The sequence below is a fragment of the Panthera uncia genome, chromosome C2, assembly GCF_023721935.1.
Source record: "Panthera uncia isolate 11264 chromosome C2, Puncia_PCG_1.0, whole genome shotgun sequence".
NCBI lineage: Eukaryota > Metazoa > Chordata > Mammalia > Carnivora > Felidae > Panthera > Panthera uncia.
In genome coordinates, this window is record NC_064810.1 from 7,667,164 (window position 1) to 7,683,683 (window position 16,520).

Consider the following 16,520-nt stretch of genomic DNA (forward strand, 5'->3'; position numbering starts at 1 on the left):
TACACCCACCAAAAACGCTTTCAAATATTTACAATAAAGCCACACACATAAAAATTTAAAAGACAATTTAAAGCCACAGAAATAGAGACCTATCAAATAAAGTAGGCCAAATGCCTGTTAACTGGGTATTAGATCTCACTGAGTTTCCTGACATCCATGGCGAAAACAGAAAGACATATAATAATTTACACAAAATTCTAACATGTGCATAATTTTACAGTGTCATTATTCCCTCCTTTTCTCCTTTCTTGCTTTACAGAAGAGTTATTACAGAAACATGATCTCAGCATATATTAAATACAACTTGGAAAAAAGGGAAGTCATCCTACAATTATCTTAATTTTTTGCAGTCCTTGTTAATATAGTTTTTTTCTTTTACACAATTATATTACCTATAAATCATTAACACTCTGGTTTACACAATAATCATCAATATTATAATCACTGGGAATAAAGTTTAGTATATTTAAAAAGGCCACAAAATAACTTTTCTTCCCTGCTCTATTGCAAGATATGCTATTAAAAGAAATCAGTCATCTTACCTCATTAATATGCTTATATGTTTTGATCAAGTCAACAGAAAGTTTTCTCAGGGGAGCAGTTGCTGGATCACGGAAGGTTTGGGGCATCCGCCTCTGTAACATGACAATATCAGGCATCACCTTTAAATAGACAGAAAAGACTAGCACTTTAACTATACTGTACTGGTATAAATCCCCTCTCTTCTGTAACCTGTGTACAGGTATTAAAAAAAAAAAAAAAAAAGACATCTACATTAGAAGATCATACATTCTCTCTCAGTTATCTCTTTCGCCTGGATTCCAATGAAGACCACTGGAACAAAGAAGTGAAATTAGAAGATAATGTGCCGGCTGTGGCTTTCGATCCCGTTCCCCAAATTAAAGTGGGATCACAGACACACCCACGACTCCAGGAGACACACACGACACTGCCCAAGAGGGCTTCTCCATCATACAAGGAAAAAGTTCTTCCGAATTATTCCTAAAGCCCGATCTGGTTGACAAAAGGCAAAGGCAAAGACAAACCCAACTTTCAGCTTCCTAGGACATGGTGTCAGGACCCGCTGGCACCACAAAGCAAGGCGGCCACGGGGCAAGACTGGAGCCCGGCACTAAGACGTGCAGCCCCCACACCCTCGACCCTGCCTTCTGACAAACACCTGCCCCGTAAGCAAGGCGGAAACCTGCGTTTGTTTCTTTAACAAAACACGCTCTCCCCGGTAACACGCCCGAGCTTACTGTCCGCATTCCCTCCCCGCCTTGGCACTTAGCGCCACCTGACATACTATATTTACGCATTTACCGGTTCTAGTTTTTTCCCCTTCTCCTCCCATTACAAGAAAAACTCCATAAAGTCAGGGACTCCTTTGTTCAGTGGTGTATTATTCCCTTTGCCTAAAACAGTGGTGGGCACGTACGATACGTTTCATAAATACCTGCTGAATAAACCAACGAATCCACAATACCGAAATCTCTACTTACAATTACACTAGGAGCGGACCCCAAGTAAGTTCCAGAGAACACTTTAAAGCTCGTGAGACTCTTTTAAAAACTAATTCCAACCACATTCTATTAACAACCTCCCCACTCGAATCCTAAACGGTGTCCCTTTTATCCTGTAACAGGTAGTCGGAGTTCAGCTGTGAGCTTCCTGCTAGATGGGAGGGGGACCAGAGCAGGGGCATCCTCCGTACATACACCAGGAATGCCTCCACTAGTGTGCCATGATCCTGGACTGTGGTCCCAACAGGGCTTCTTGCCATCAACAGATCCTCAAAACCGACGACGTGCATCAAGGTACCTACAGTCACCATCACCAGCCATTCGCGGATTCCTGTCTAGCTCTTGCAGACAGTGATGCCACAAAATCTAATGACTGAGCCAGATCCCCTGGCACAGCCCCTCTCTGGGGACACTCGGGTCAAGGTGAGGGGCTGAGAGACAGCAAATGCATCATACCAAGGCCTCACCGAAATGTCTGGGGTCTTGGGATAATTAACCACGTCAACCCACACCAACGAAACAGAGGGTTGGTCTGTAAGGTGATGGTGGACTTAAGAGTCACCATCCCCTTGGTAAGACAAGATGGGAGCGATCGTGGCAGTTTTCCAGGTGCCTTTTCTCTAAAACTAACATTAACATTGGTTTCCTCTGTCTCTATACTCAAACTCTAAAAAGCTATTATCCAGAGAGTAATTTCACTGAATTACTGTAGTAGGCTATTAATTCATTCTCTGTCCTCATGATGTTTCCCTCCTTAAAGTTCGCAATAAAGTTTAAGGGGGTAAAACTCTTCGGTGGTTAGAACTATTTGTCTGCAAAGATAGCAGCAATTAATAAGAAAATCCAAATTACTTAATTTTTCAAATATATGTTGTTTTATCTTGCTAAATATAAAGAGCAGGTACAGTGAGATGCACAGGATATTTTATTCTTATACTGTTCCTTGGAGATGTAATTTAATCGAGTAACAATACTGGTAATAAGCATGTCAATTATTTTTATGTGAATGAATGCTATAAGCAGTTAAGATAATGAAAAAGGTTTGCCTTAACATATTTCCTTCTTTATTTTTTAAGACCCTGGCAACGTTTGCTCATGCAGGGAATTAACTCGGCAAGACCATCCTTAGAGCACTGGGATGCGGCTAAACCCCACCATGAGATCTTACAGAAGCTCAACCAGTGAGGTATTTCGTTACTACTCTAAGAAAAGTTTGGCGGGAGGCGTAGCTGCTGCGGTTAGAAACAAATGAATGACTTAAGTAGTTGACAATAAAATAAGAGAAGTACTTGCTCCACGCCCTGTCAGAAGCACACACAGATTTCTGCATCTCTCCTGGAATCCTCGCAGCGATCTCCTGAGAGGGAGCAGTGTTCTTGTCACCAGCTTGCAAGTGGGAGACCGGAGTCTATGACGTGAAATGCTCGGCCGGAGTTCTGCGGCTCGTAAAGGGCACCTGTGAGATGGCAACTGAGACCGTGCGAAGTCCCGGGCTCTGAACCACACAACACTGGGCCAGGAGCTCCTTCCTGGTCAGGGGAAGGCCTCAATTCTACCCTCTTGGCCGAGTCACTTTTAGGCTATTTGTAGGGCAACATCACGGAGTTGTGCTTAATAAATATCAACAAAATAAGCATGTGGGTTTATTAAAATTAGCTATACACAAAACTGTGACTGTGTTTCTTGAAATTTTTACCTTGTCCATTTACAATTCCACTGGTATTTCAAACATGGGAAAAACAGAACCAGTGACTCCATCTTTCCAGGAGCAATTATGCTCACTCAAAAACACCAAAATCACACAATCAAGACAACAATTTCAAATGTACAGGACATACAAGAAATTCGACAAGAAGGTAATTTGGACTCAGTAGCGATGATTTTCCCACGCTCGACAGGAGTGTGCGCTAGGTGCTTGGCATTTTATAAAATATCACCAACCCCTTCCACAGTTGGCCAACTCTGTCTACGAGGCCAAACTGCTCAGCTAATTCTACACACCGTGCTTTTCTTATATACTTCTTGCAAAAGAAGTCAGTACTTTGGGAGCATCTGTATATGTAAACCAGAGGTATTCTGCCCACAAACAATCAGCCTTCAGACCAGACTGCATTTCATTGCTTCAAATGGCACCTTGTACAAGCAGGTGCTCAAACTATGTGGAAAGAACAAACCAAGTAACACTCCCTCCACTAACTTTCACGGCGATTTCAGGCTCGGCAGCCAAATCTTCTGTGTTTTGATACCGTGCTGCTTGCTAGAGCACAAACCCAAAATTAGGAAGTGACTTTTCCAAACACTCGGTTACGCATCTATGCTAGACTCAAGGCTGAATCCTGAGCGTTTGACATTTTTCTCCCTTTCCTGCTTCTTGTCACAAAGCCAGGAGCACAGAGAGGACCGGAGCGAGCTCCCTTCTTCCCCGGAGCCGGAAAAACCCACACCCCCAGGGCTCATAGCTCCTGGACCCCTCTGGGCAAAGACACAGATCACAAAGCTCAGGAAAGCATAGTGTGCATCTCCTGCTTAAATCAGTTCTGGGAGCTCAAACTGTTTTTTTCTTGAAAAGATTACACAGCGTAAGCTCCAGGACGTTACTTAAAAATTGTCTTCTAGCTTAATAATACCTATTCCATCCATTTTATTTATATTTACCTCATAGTTTCATATAGAATGAAGAACTAGAAACCCACATTCTGCCTTTCTTGCTGTTCTGAGAGCTACTGAAACAGCTGAAAAGCACAGGTAGGGCATACCTTAGTCTAGTCTGAGGACTGTGCAAGGTATGTGAAAATTCTAACAGCACAAAGGGACTCAGCAATCCCAACGCCAAGCATACTTTTCTACAATTGCTTTTACTACGTTTCTCTTGCTTCCTGAATTTACCTTTTGGACAAAACGGTTTAAAAACCTGTATAAAACACACCACTCGCATAACCAGAAATAAAACGTTAAAGTTATTAGTTCATTTCAACTTACTTATATAATAAACCTTAAAAACAAACAAACTAGGATGTTAACAAGAAACAACAGAAATCAAATAATAAAATTATCCAAGTTTACAGCCAGAGGGAAGTTTAGAGCAGTGTAGTCTAAGGTCCCCATCATACATTCAAGGAGCAGACAGAAGGGCCGCCTCCTGCAACTACGTGAGTCAAGACCCCGGGCCCATGTCTCAGGACTTGCAGACCATATGCTACACCAGCCCACGGTTTCAGTGTTTTACGCTTCAGTTATAAGAAAAATCTCTTCTCATCTGCCTGATTAGGTTCAGAAATTTCTGGACTATGGTAGAAATACCTGGCTGAATACTGTTACTTAAAAGACAGCCTTTTTGGGTCGCCCGGCGGGGCTCAGTCTTAAGCGTCTGACTCTTGGTTTCGGCTCAGGCCGTGATCTCACGGTTCGGGAGCTCGAGCCCCACACTGGGCTCTGCACTGACAGTGACACTGACAGCAGAGCCTGCTTGGGATTCTCTCTCACTGCTTCTCCTATTCTCTCTCTCAGAATAAATTAAAAAAACTGAATAAATAAAAATTTAAAAAGACAGTCTTTTTACATCATATGAATCCTTTAAAAACATCTTGTAACTAAAAAACAGAAATATCAAGTGAATTATTTCTGACTTTAAAATAACCCACAAATAAGATGTCAGTTGTATCTCAAAACAGGTGCTGTGCTGACCGAATTACCTGCTACAATTACCTACTACAACTAAAGGACTAGAATTTTTTCTAGCCCTCCATAGATGCCAGGTGTCATACAACAGAAAGGGCACTGTGTCTAAGAAGAAAGAACCTGGGCTGCACCCCCAAGTCTACGGCGTCAACACCTGGAGAAGTCACAGGTGGGAGCTCAGGCCCTTCAGCTGGAAAACAATAAAAACAGGCACCCTGCCTGACAGGCTGCTTTTGAACATGTGAGAAAATGAATCCAAACATACTCTGTTTCTTAAAAGTACAGGTGATTCTTGAACAACGTGGGAGTCAGGAACACTAGCCACGCTCCCTGTGCAGTTGAAAATCCACACATAACTTTTGACCCTCCAAAAATTTAGTTACTGATTAGCCTACTGCCAGCCAGAAGGTCTGCCAATAAACAATTAACACATATTTTGTATATTATGCACTCTATTCTTACTATGAACAAAGTCAGCTAGAGAATGGAAACCGCTATTAAGAAAATCCTAAGGAAGAGAAAATACATTCACAGTACTGGGCTGTACGTATCAAAAAGATCCCCATCTAAGTGGGTCTGCGCGATTCAAGCCCGTGTTGTTCAAGGGTCAGCTGCACAATGCAAACGAATCATTGTGCTTTTCCTATTTTTTGGATGTACCACAGAGCTGTCTTCTGGTACACACCTGCCAAGTTTGAACACTCGGACCACGTGCTCCAATTCTCAAACACGCAACTTCTCAACTTACTGCATAAAGCAAATTCCTAAGTCTTGCCATAATTCATCTTAACTATGAATGTTATTCACGTGCTATATATATTTTATGAATGTAAAGCCAGCTCAACTGTTGACAAAATTCTTCTTATAACACATACAAGGGTGTCCCCTCATCATGATGTTACTTAACTGGAGCCAGGTGCTCATTAAAACCACATACTAGGGAATCAGAAATAAATAATCCAGTGTAAGAAATATATTGAAATTTCCCAAGGTTCTGATCATCACCTGATATATTAAAAGGCCTAAAAAACAGGGGCAACCCAAATTCCTAAGGGCCTTTTTCAGTGGTCATCACACCCTCCATCTAAGTGGGGAAAGAAACTTTACCACAACTATAGTCAGTACAAAAATTCTCCCCAAACCAAAATTCAATGTAGTGAATGCAGTTAATTCAGGAAATATGCAAAACACACACGTACATAACACACACGTGTATGTGTGCATACCAAGAGATTTCTGCATTTATTCTGTTACACTGTCCATTTTATAAACAACTGCTGAAATCTCTCGTCTGAATATTAAAATGACCAGTGCGGTTAATTTGCATTACATTTTTCTCTTCTCCATTTTAAGGAGTTTCATATTTATTGCAATGCCTGCGCGCTGAAGTTGTTTATAATGGCATAAAATCCGCTCTGCTTAAGTTTGGAATCTGACCTGTTTTCCTCTTATATTCTTCTCCTTAACCACCTTTCTATAAAAATAAGCTCTCAGTTTCTTTATTTTAACAGACATTCTTTAAAATGAACTTTTCCCCTCCCTATTACAGAAGGAGAGAATGTGGCTATGGTTGGTTTGTAAGTGTTTTTTAATCAAGTGGAAGAGACAGAAAAAAGAAAAAGCTGACAAACTTGAACGGAAACTTCTTGACATCCTATCTCGTCAATCCAGAATCTCGTGTATGGCACGAAAAAGTGAAAACCGTCAAGCCGTTTTTGCCTATTTACCATTCTGCCACACTCCCAACAAATCACTTCTGAAACAGCACGCACTTACCTGGTTAGTGAGAGGTTGCTGAATCTGGTCAGAATAAGATAAGGCAGAAACCTGTTGGTCACTTATGTTTGGCTGGCGACGGTCACTGTACTGATGTGAATGGGGCATCTGTCCAGCCATCTGAAGGCCAGCAGCATGGAATGAAAATGACGGTGCGAGCCGAACAGATGAAGGTTTGCATGCTGAAGTCTCTCCTCCTACGAGAAGACAGTAAGTGAGGTTGAAAGGATGTATTTATATCCCAGTGTCCCCATCCTTTGACCTAGCTGACAGTCCTTTCCACAAGGACCTTAGGATTTGGGAGTTTCAGTAATAGTAAAAGTTTTTAAAACCACACACTGCAAACAAATAACTATACTCAACACAACAGTTCTAGATTCAATGGGATAAAATACAGTGACTAACGTGTCTATAAATCTGTGGTAAGAGAAAATCTTGTCTTTTCATAAACCGCTAGGAGTAACAACCCTTAATACTTATTTTCACATAGGAGGTTTCCATCGAGAACTTTGAGTTAAGTAAGTAATCTTTGATTTTCTGAGAAGGGCCTCTCCAGTGGATCAGCTCCAGAGAAACTAACTCAGACGAGATCGGGCGTGTTCAGGGTGCTGTGGCTGTAGACACAGAAACCAATTCAAAGGAACGCCCCTGAGATGCCGCTTCGCACCCACCGGGTGTACGCGATCAATATTCCAGCATCCCCCAAACCAAGCGAAAGATCTGTCCTCAAGGTGCTCACCACCGACACGGGTCATTAACAGCTGAGCATACAAATACACGGATACAAATTCACAGGATGCTGGGTTCCTCCAACTCTTCAGACATAGTCCCGAGAGGATCCAGACCCCGCAAGCTCCCCGCGAGTACGAACGGCCAATAATCATCCCACAGGTAAGGCTGGGACCACGGTCACGATTTTCACGGTAGAAATGGAAAATGAACACTTGGTCCATACAAGCATTGGGTAGCTGGCGAATAAAAGTTCATTCTTCCTTGAAAAGAAGACCTTTCTTCTTAAATTTAACCACACTTGTAATCTCAGACGAAAGCCAAAAGGTGAAGCGCCGAACCCTGGCCAACAAACCGAGGGCCCAGAGTTCCCGTGCGTGCCTTCCTGAACAAACCAGCTAACTCCAACCAGACAACAGGCCGTGTCGTTCAGCACCTGGGTACTTTTCCTCAAGCACTGTTTTTGAGACCTACAACAGCGCAGGCCCCACGGTAAAGAGCCCGGACGCTCGGCCAGGCTGCCGCACTTCGGAACCTGAGCTCCACGCTCCTCGACCGCGTGGCCTCGCGCACCTCATTTCGGCAAACGTGCATAGGCTGTGGGGACGGTGTGTAAAATACTCGGAACAGCTCTGGCGGCTCATGAACGGCCCACACCGGCCACGATGCTGCCCTGTGCCGTGCGGTAACGGCTGGTGGGGACAGCACCCGTTCTCGCGGGGCGAACAGCCTCTTCCTTGACGGTCGCCCAGACTCCCCAAACCGGAGAGAGCAAAGCTCGGCGCCCTCCAAACACAAGTGCCACTTCTCTGCTCCACCAGAGCACACGGCGCCGCCTTCCACCCAGTCACCCGGAACCAGAGCTCCTGCAGTCGGAGTTCTCTGCCCCCAGAGACCAGCCTCGGGCAAACAGCTGCCCAATCTGGCTGCCTCCACCTCCCGTAGAACATTCAAATACGGCCCCTCTCTTCATCTCCATGAACCCCTGTCTCACTCAGAGGACTACAACAGATCCCCACGAGCTCTTTTTTGTCTTTATTCTGCCCATTTGCAGCTCTGGATCCCTTCAGTAAAATGCTAGAGTGACTCTTCGAAGCAGCAAACCTCGAGTCCTCTCCCCATTACTGAAACTGGAACATAACCTGCCTTGGCACGGCTCTTAGACCTTAGCTTCTGTCCCCTCCGTTACAGCCTGAGGTCCTTAACTGACCCACAGGGCACGATCAATAAATAGTTGCTGAATAAGTGAAAGGACAATGCCACTATCATGATAGATGGGGCAATTTTCTAAACATTTCATTACTCATACTAAAAAAATACAGTCCATTCAGATACATGGAACAACTCTGTTCAGCTAAAAAACAAAACAAAACTGGGAATTTAGCCTAAGGATATAATCGATGACGTGCACAAAGACACGGAAGAATGTTTATCCTGGTATTGTCCGCAACCATTTTAAAAAAAACAAAAAAACACGGAAACCTAAATGTCAAATAATGGGGGGAAAAGGAGGCTTTACATCTACATGACAAAAATACAAAAACCAAACAAACTGGGAAGGAATATAAATAAATTTAAATATATATAAATAGGATTAAGTTCTTTGATATATAAATAGCTCTTATAAACAGTAAAAACACTAAGGCACTGAAAGGCAAGTTACTTAACCACTCTAGGTCTTAGCTTCCCTATCTATGAAACAGAGATATTATTACACTAACCCTATTCCCTTAGGTTTATTATGAAGTTTTCAAAAAGTAAGACACAAGAAAACACAAATAAGGGATCTTGGTACTTTACAAAATACTAGCTTCTGCTTCTACTACCAGTGTCATTATATACTAGGTTTAAACTCACTTATTGTAATATAGCAAAAAAAGGATAAAAATCATTAGTATAGAGCTTAAATAATTATCAATTGAACTTGTTAAAGGGGAGAGGGGAGAAACATGGGCATCATCCCAGAAACCGCCCCCCCATCACTCTCTGACCCCTCTCAATCAATACCCAATTCTCTCTACCCCAAAGTTGCTATCTTGACCTCTAAAACCAGATTAGTTATAACTTTATATAAGTGGGTTTGTTCACTTCACGTTGTGCCTATAAACTGCAGTTTGGTCATGATCGTTACTTCATGGTAACCCATCTGTCCTACTTGCGACCGACACTTGGATTATTTCCAGTTCAGAGCTATTATGAACCGTGTCATTAGGACGAGTCTTGTTAAGGGTCTTCTGGCACATACACAGATGCTGTTCTGTTGCTCTTCTAATCGCTGTAGTTTCTAACTTCTGTAGTGTTTTTAATTGCTCCGTTTCTCCCCTGGAAGTTTATGAAAGTCCCTTCTGCTCTGTTCCTTCACTGACACCTGGGACCCTCAGTCTTCCTAATCTCAGCCACTGCTGGAGGTATGTGGTGGCTCTCCACCAACACATGAGCGTGTACAAGTTTCCTGGTGGCTATGAGCAGCTTTTCATCTATTGAAGGCCGCTTAAAGATCCACTTAGGTTGCTTTTCCATTTTTCTATCAAGAAAGACTATTCCTGATACATTTCTAAAATTTAAAACATCCTATTTTTAACACATATTGGGTACGAGCCCTTTGTCGGTTGTAAGTGGTCTGCATGGTCACTCTCTTAAGGGTGTTTTTTTGATGAGTACAATCTACTAATTTCATCACCTTTTGCTTTAGAATTCGTATTTTTGGTGTCCGTTTAAGAAATGTTCCCTTATATCCAAGTCATCAAGAAATGCTGTTATCTTCTAGCAGGTGAGTTTTCACCATTCGCATCTAGATGGGCAGTGCTCTTGGATTTGATTTCTGTGCATGTGTACCACAGGAATTCAGCTGCATCCCCCCCATAACGGACATTCAACTGACTCAGGACCAATTATTACAAAGACAAACTTTCCCTGCTGCTCTGCAAGGCATGTGTATCATAAATCACATGCCCGTGCACGCTTGGATCTGGTTTTGGATTCTCTACGCTATTCTACTGGATACAGACCTACCTAGATTTCTTTCAACCTTGTGCAAGAACCAGCTTTACAAGTTTTAATATCCAGTAGAGAATTCTGTACTTCCTCAACAATGGTTTGGGTTATTCGTAGTCCTCTGCATGTCCGTATATGGTTTAGAATTAGCTCACCAAAATCACAAAACAAATAAACCTATGTTGGCACTGTGGTTGAAACTGCACACCGTCTCTCTTCAACAGTGCTGCTCGACAGAATTTCTGGCCATGATGAATGTATCGGCATCGTGTAACAGGCTGCCATAGCCACTAGCACTTCTGGACGTTTGAACGGTAGTTTCGCCTTCCCATTCCTTATTCTTCCCCCCACCTCATTCTTCTTGCCACTGTCCCTCGAACCCGGCGGTGCTCAGAGAGGGACACAGGTACTTACTTTCCTGTCTTATTCCCAATCTCAGAAAGTAAGCTTTCAACGTATCTCTAGTACTGCGGTTGATGTAGGTTCTGTTCTTCCTTGATGACCATTAACAAATGAATCAAGTTCCTTTCTAATCATAGTTTGCTAAAACCTTTCCCTCACAAATGGATGCTAAATTTTATTAAATGCTTCTTCTGCATCCATTGAAATGACATGAGTTTTCTGATCCACTGTTAATGTGGTAAAATATACAGATTGATTTTTGAATGTTAAACCGACTATGCATTTCCTGGAACACAATTTGGTCATAATCATCCTTTTGTGATGGACTCACTGATGAAACCATCTTGACTTGGAATTTCCTTTGTGGGTAGTTAAAAGCTAATAATTACTTAAAAGTTGTATTTCTTTAAGAGGACTATTCAAATTTTGTATTTCCTGGTATGTCTGGTAAATTGTTATTTTTCTAAGAGTATGGCTCCTTCGTCTACATTTCATATGCGCTGGCATCAAGTTCTTCATTACAGCCTCTAAGCTTTTCTATCAATGTAGGTGTAAATCTAGTGCTATCTCCTTCAACTCAGGACTGGCTAACGAGGCCGGCTCCTATCTTTTGAGTTTGCTAATTTTATTAAGTATCCTCTCTTATGTGGGTTTTCTATTTCTGCTCTCGTCCTGTTCTATCAGTTAGTTAGCGAGAGAGGTGTATTAAAAATATCCTGGGGCATTTGGGTGGCTCGGTCAGGAACCGTCTGACTCTAGACTTCAGCTCAGGTCATAATCTCACGGTTCATGGGTTCGAGCCCCATGTGGGGTTCTATGCTGACAGGGCGCAGAACCTGCCTGGGATTCTCTCTCCCCCTCTCTCCGCCCTTCCCCTGCTTGTACTCTCTCTCTCAAAATAAATAGATAAACTGAAATAAAAACCTTTTATCATCATAAACAGCCCTTCTTTATTTCCAATAATGCTTCCCTTTTTTAATATGGTCACACCACACTTTCTCATTCTTTGTGTGGTATGCCTTTTGTCCACTTTTCACTGCCAACTTTCCATTCCCTTACATTTTAGTTTTGTCTCTTGTAAACAGTATGTACCTGGGTTTCATTTATGTATGTACACTTATAACCCTTCTATTTACTCCAACTATTTCATGTTCCTTTCTTACCTTCTGCTGGACTGAGATTTTTATACCTCCCAGACACACAAATTATTTTATTACTTTTTAGAGATCTTTTTTTTTTTTTAATGTTTATTTTTGAGAGAGAATGAGCACATGTGTGGGGCTGGGGGTGGGGACAGAAGATCCGAAGCAGGCTCTGTGCTGACAGCAGACAGCCCGATGCGGGGCTAGAACCTATGAACCTTGAGATCACGACCTGAGCTGAAGTCGGATACCTAACAGACTGAGCCACCCAGAGCCCCCACTTTTCAGTTATTTTATATGCTACAGTATAGATTACCATCCTTGACTCATCAAAATCTCATTACTCCTTTAATTTGTATACTTTGTTGTTGCCTCGGGCATGTACACACACACCTACGCACACATACTCACAATCACGAAATATCAACAAATCATCCCGCGTGAGTACAATCAGACTCAAGGATACACTTTGAGGAAGGGATGGACAATTCTGTGACATCCAGATAGCTATGAAAGAAATACAAAGAAACTGACAGCTGCTGCTTGATTATTGTAACTATCCTCCCAAAATATCTGTTTCATTTTCTCAATCTAGATCCCATCAATTAACGGATTAACTGCGTGCATTAAATTCACCAAGCACCGAGAGGTTAACGTGACACTGTTTGGAGGTGACAATGCCACCCATGATCTAGAACAGTACTTCACAAACATTAATGTGCTTACAAATCGCCTCTGAATCTTGTGAAAAATGCAGGTTCTGATTCCGTACATCTAGGGTAGGGCCTGAGGGTCTGCATTTCTAACAGGCCACCAGACGATGCCAAAGCGGCTTCGAACATCATCTAAAAAACAATTTAATTGCTTAACTTAATGAAAGAAAGCTACTTCCAACTAATCCAAGTGGCACATAACCCAAACCTCAGCTAGAATTGTGACTATACAATACACCATAGGGCTGGTTTCCCCCCAAGAGATTTGCCTTCCTGGTTAATTATTTGGGGCTTTTTATTATTATTAAAACACTAATACACACTCCTGTACATAAGGGTGGTATGCTAGGTGACAAAGAATCCAATGTTCTTTTTAAATTTTGCTGTAGGTAATCAAAACATGGACTAACAAGAAATCACTTTATGTTTTTCACTTATAGTACTTTTTTTTTAGCTACTTACTATACCATCTATCACAACTACTAACAGTCCCAGTGATGGGGCCTCGTAACTATGGTCTGTATATAGGTGTGTTTGCCACATGCTCACTGTCTCCTTTCTGAGTTCAACTGTTATGCGTGCAATGCAGAAAGATACTCAAGTTTCATTTCCTCCCACAAGTATTTAAGTTATCCATTCATTCATTCATTCTTCTCCTATGACAAGACTCCATCCAGGAAGACAAACTAATACGAGAATTCCTTCTTTACCTGATTTTATAATCAGGCCCATCGCCACGGTTTTTAGTCTTTCCAAAGTTTCCCTCTTCCCTTTCTTTTATGTTTATTTTTGAAGGAGAAAGAGAAGAGAGAGACAGTATGCACTAGCATGAGCAGGGGAGGGACAGAGAGAAGGAGTCAGAATCCAAAGCAGGCTCCAGTCTCTGAGCTGTCAGCGCAGAGCTCGACGCGGGGCTTGAATTCACGAGCTGAGCTGTGAGATCATGACCTGAGCTGAAGTCAGATGCTCAACTGACTGAGCCCCCCAGGCGCCCCTGCATCTTCCCTTTCAAGTCAAATGTTAAGAAGAACAAGGACTCAGTTCATCCTATGATGTTAATAAAGTATTAGGCTGACCTGTAGGAAACTGCTAATCTTAGACCTCCTCTGGCCTACAAAACAGCCATTTCAAATGGTTTAACCTGACATCTATCTATACCATGCTATATGTAATCCTTGTCCAACTAAACTAAAAATGAGCTTTAATATTTTAGCTCAAGAATGTGTCAAAATACATGCTGTAGTATCAAGTCTTATTTAATTCAAAATTATCTTCATAATCATTATTTGGAGTTCAGTACCAAAATAGTATTTTAAATTGCTGCCAAATAGTGTAAAAGGTAAGCTGGAAAAAGTATGCAAGTGGGGTCCTGTGCGCATTTTTATATCCTTCTGAACTATATGGAGCTTTTTTACCATAAGTATGTTTTTGAATATTCATAAAAATTTTGAAGGAAGGAAGGAAGGAAGAAGGAAGGGAGGGAGGGAGGGAGGGAGGGAGGAGAAAAAGGAAGAACAACTAGCAGTAGCTTTCTCATTCCACTCCAGTTACGATGTTTCAGCAAAAACCTAAACCAGGGACCATAACACTATAGAAATTAGCGGTGATTCTTCAGAGAAGCATTCCATGAACAGATCTGGGAGACTGGGAGATGGCGAGACTCAAACAGGCAGCCGGACACAGAGAGCACACATCAAAGAGAAAAGCCTAGGAGAAGACCCTCGGCAAAGAAAAAAGCCATTTATTTATCTCGGATGTGAAACCCACAAGTAGCTCTGCCTGTAGCTAGCTTGAATTTCTTTTGTTGTTAATACGCTGATAGGGGACCATCCTTGTGACATCTTAAACCACATTTGATTTTAAAGAGAAAGTACGGTATTAAAGACCAAAAATAAATGAAAATAATCCAAGCTAATTAAAACTATAACATCCACAAAATGTGGAAACTCTTAGGAGGCCAAGCTTCTGAGATAGACTCCCCTGAGAAAGGAGGGGAGGGCAACCAAGATTATGTAGGAAAATGTGCCAAGATCACTTGCAACGAGGCACACCCATAACAAAGGAGAAGAATGTTAAAGTAAGAGCCGACTGCACTTAAATGATGGCTACAAACACAGGTCTGTGATGAAGAGGGTAACTGGATAGGAGTCCATGACAAAAGTTTTATTCATCAAGGTATCATCAGTACCAAGAACAGTGCCTGCCACGTGGCCTGCATTCAACAAATATTTGTTCAGTGAAACAATGAACTGAATCTATCAGGAATATTTAGAATATGAAGAAATGGTTGAGAAGGGAGAGAGCTGAAGGGAGTAAGGATGGAAGAAGTATTTTTAAAATGAGGGGCTCATTGGGGCGCCTGGGTGGCGCAGTCGGTTAAGCGTCCGACTTCAGCCAGGTCACGATCTCGCGGTCCGTGAGTTCGAGCCCCGCGTCAGGCTCTGGGCTGATGGCTCGGAGCCTGGAGCCTGTTTCCGATTCTGTGTCTCCCTCTCTCTCTGCCCCTCCCCCGTTCATGCTCTGTCTCTCTCTGTCCCAAAAATAAATAAAAAACATTGAAAAAAAATAAATAAATAAAAATAAAAATAAAATAAAATGAGGGGCTCATGAGTCAGAAATAAAGAATAGTCTAATCACCGCACAGGCTAGAGCTGTTGCTCGACAATTTCTCTTACTCGTTTTTATATCCCGAGCACATAGCACACTGCATGGCTCCACGGGTGTTAAAGAAATACATATTAAAGTAAAACTATGAAAATAACATGCAAACTACATTAGGGCTCCGTAAATTATCTAATGATAAGGACAAATAGATTTTTTATTCCCTTCTAGTTAGTGGACAGTATATGTCATGACAAAATGAGTGTACATACATAACGTGTACACACACACACACACACACACACACACACACATTTGCTTTAACCTACAAGCCAAAATAGCATATTCAGTTGTCTACAAACACGACGAATTTGCTCGTGTAAGATCCAAATAAATGTTGAAATTTTTCAGTCTGAAACTTTAATTCAATTGTGAAGAATAACTGTGGGATAGGGATAAAAACACATACTTTTAAAAGCTTATCACATCAGTGCCTCGTAACTGACCTACCTCACGCACCGTGAGCAAAACTGGGCAGCTGCACAAAAGCACTGTTTTCAGACCCAAGACAACAGGCCGTGCAGATCTGTGATCCCTGAGAAAAAGGAAACAAACCTGGGGAGCCCCACAATCACTCTGGCTTTCTATCTGGAGACAATTTCCACAGTCCAGTGTGGGGAGAGGGGGCCCAAACACAACAGAGGGGTCTTGCTGAGTGGGGAGGATGGAGATGGGAGGTCCAGGCTGGAACTGGTAAGGCAGGCCACAGAAAGGAGGGAGCTCTGCACAGAAGGAGCTCCATTACCTACACCTAGAAATCCCCTTGATTCTTTGGCCAAACACTAAGCTGCCCAAGTGCTGGGTACAGGTCCCTGTGGGAGGCGAGGCAAAAAGCATGCGCCAGGAGCTAGGAGCTGAACAGCTATTAGAACTCGCACAGCACCCAGGAAACGTAAGTGCTC

General features: G+C 42.3%; 1 protein-coding gene across 13 annotated transcripts in view; it reads right to left on the bottom strand.

Moving 5' to 3' along the window:
* Positions 1-16,520, bottom strand: part of DYRK1A (dual specificity tyrosine phosphorylation regulated kinase 1A) — a 153,737-nt gene that overhangs the window by 33,346 nt on the left and 103,871 nt on the right. For 10 of the 13 annotated variants that reach the window (XM_049627869.1, XM_049627867.1, XM_049627877.1 and 7 more), the window contains 2 exons: positions 6,978-7,174; positions 543-662 (listed from right to left, as the gene is read on the bottom strand). In XM_049627869.1, coding sequence (XP_049483826.1) covers positions 543-662; positions 6,978-7,174 — 317 coding nt within the window. The other 3 variants (XM_049627875.1, XM_049627876.1, XM_049627874.1) reach the window with 3 other exon arrangements.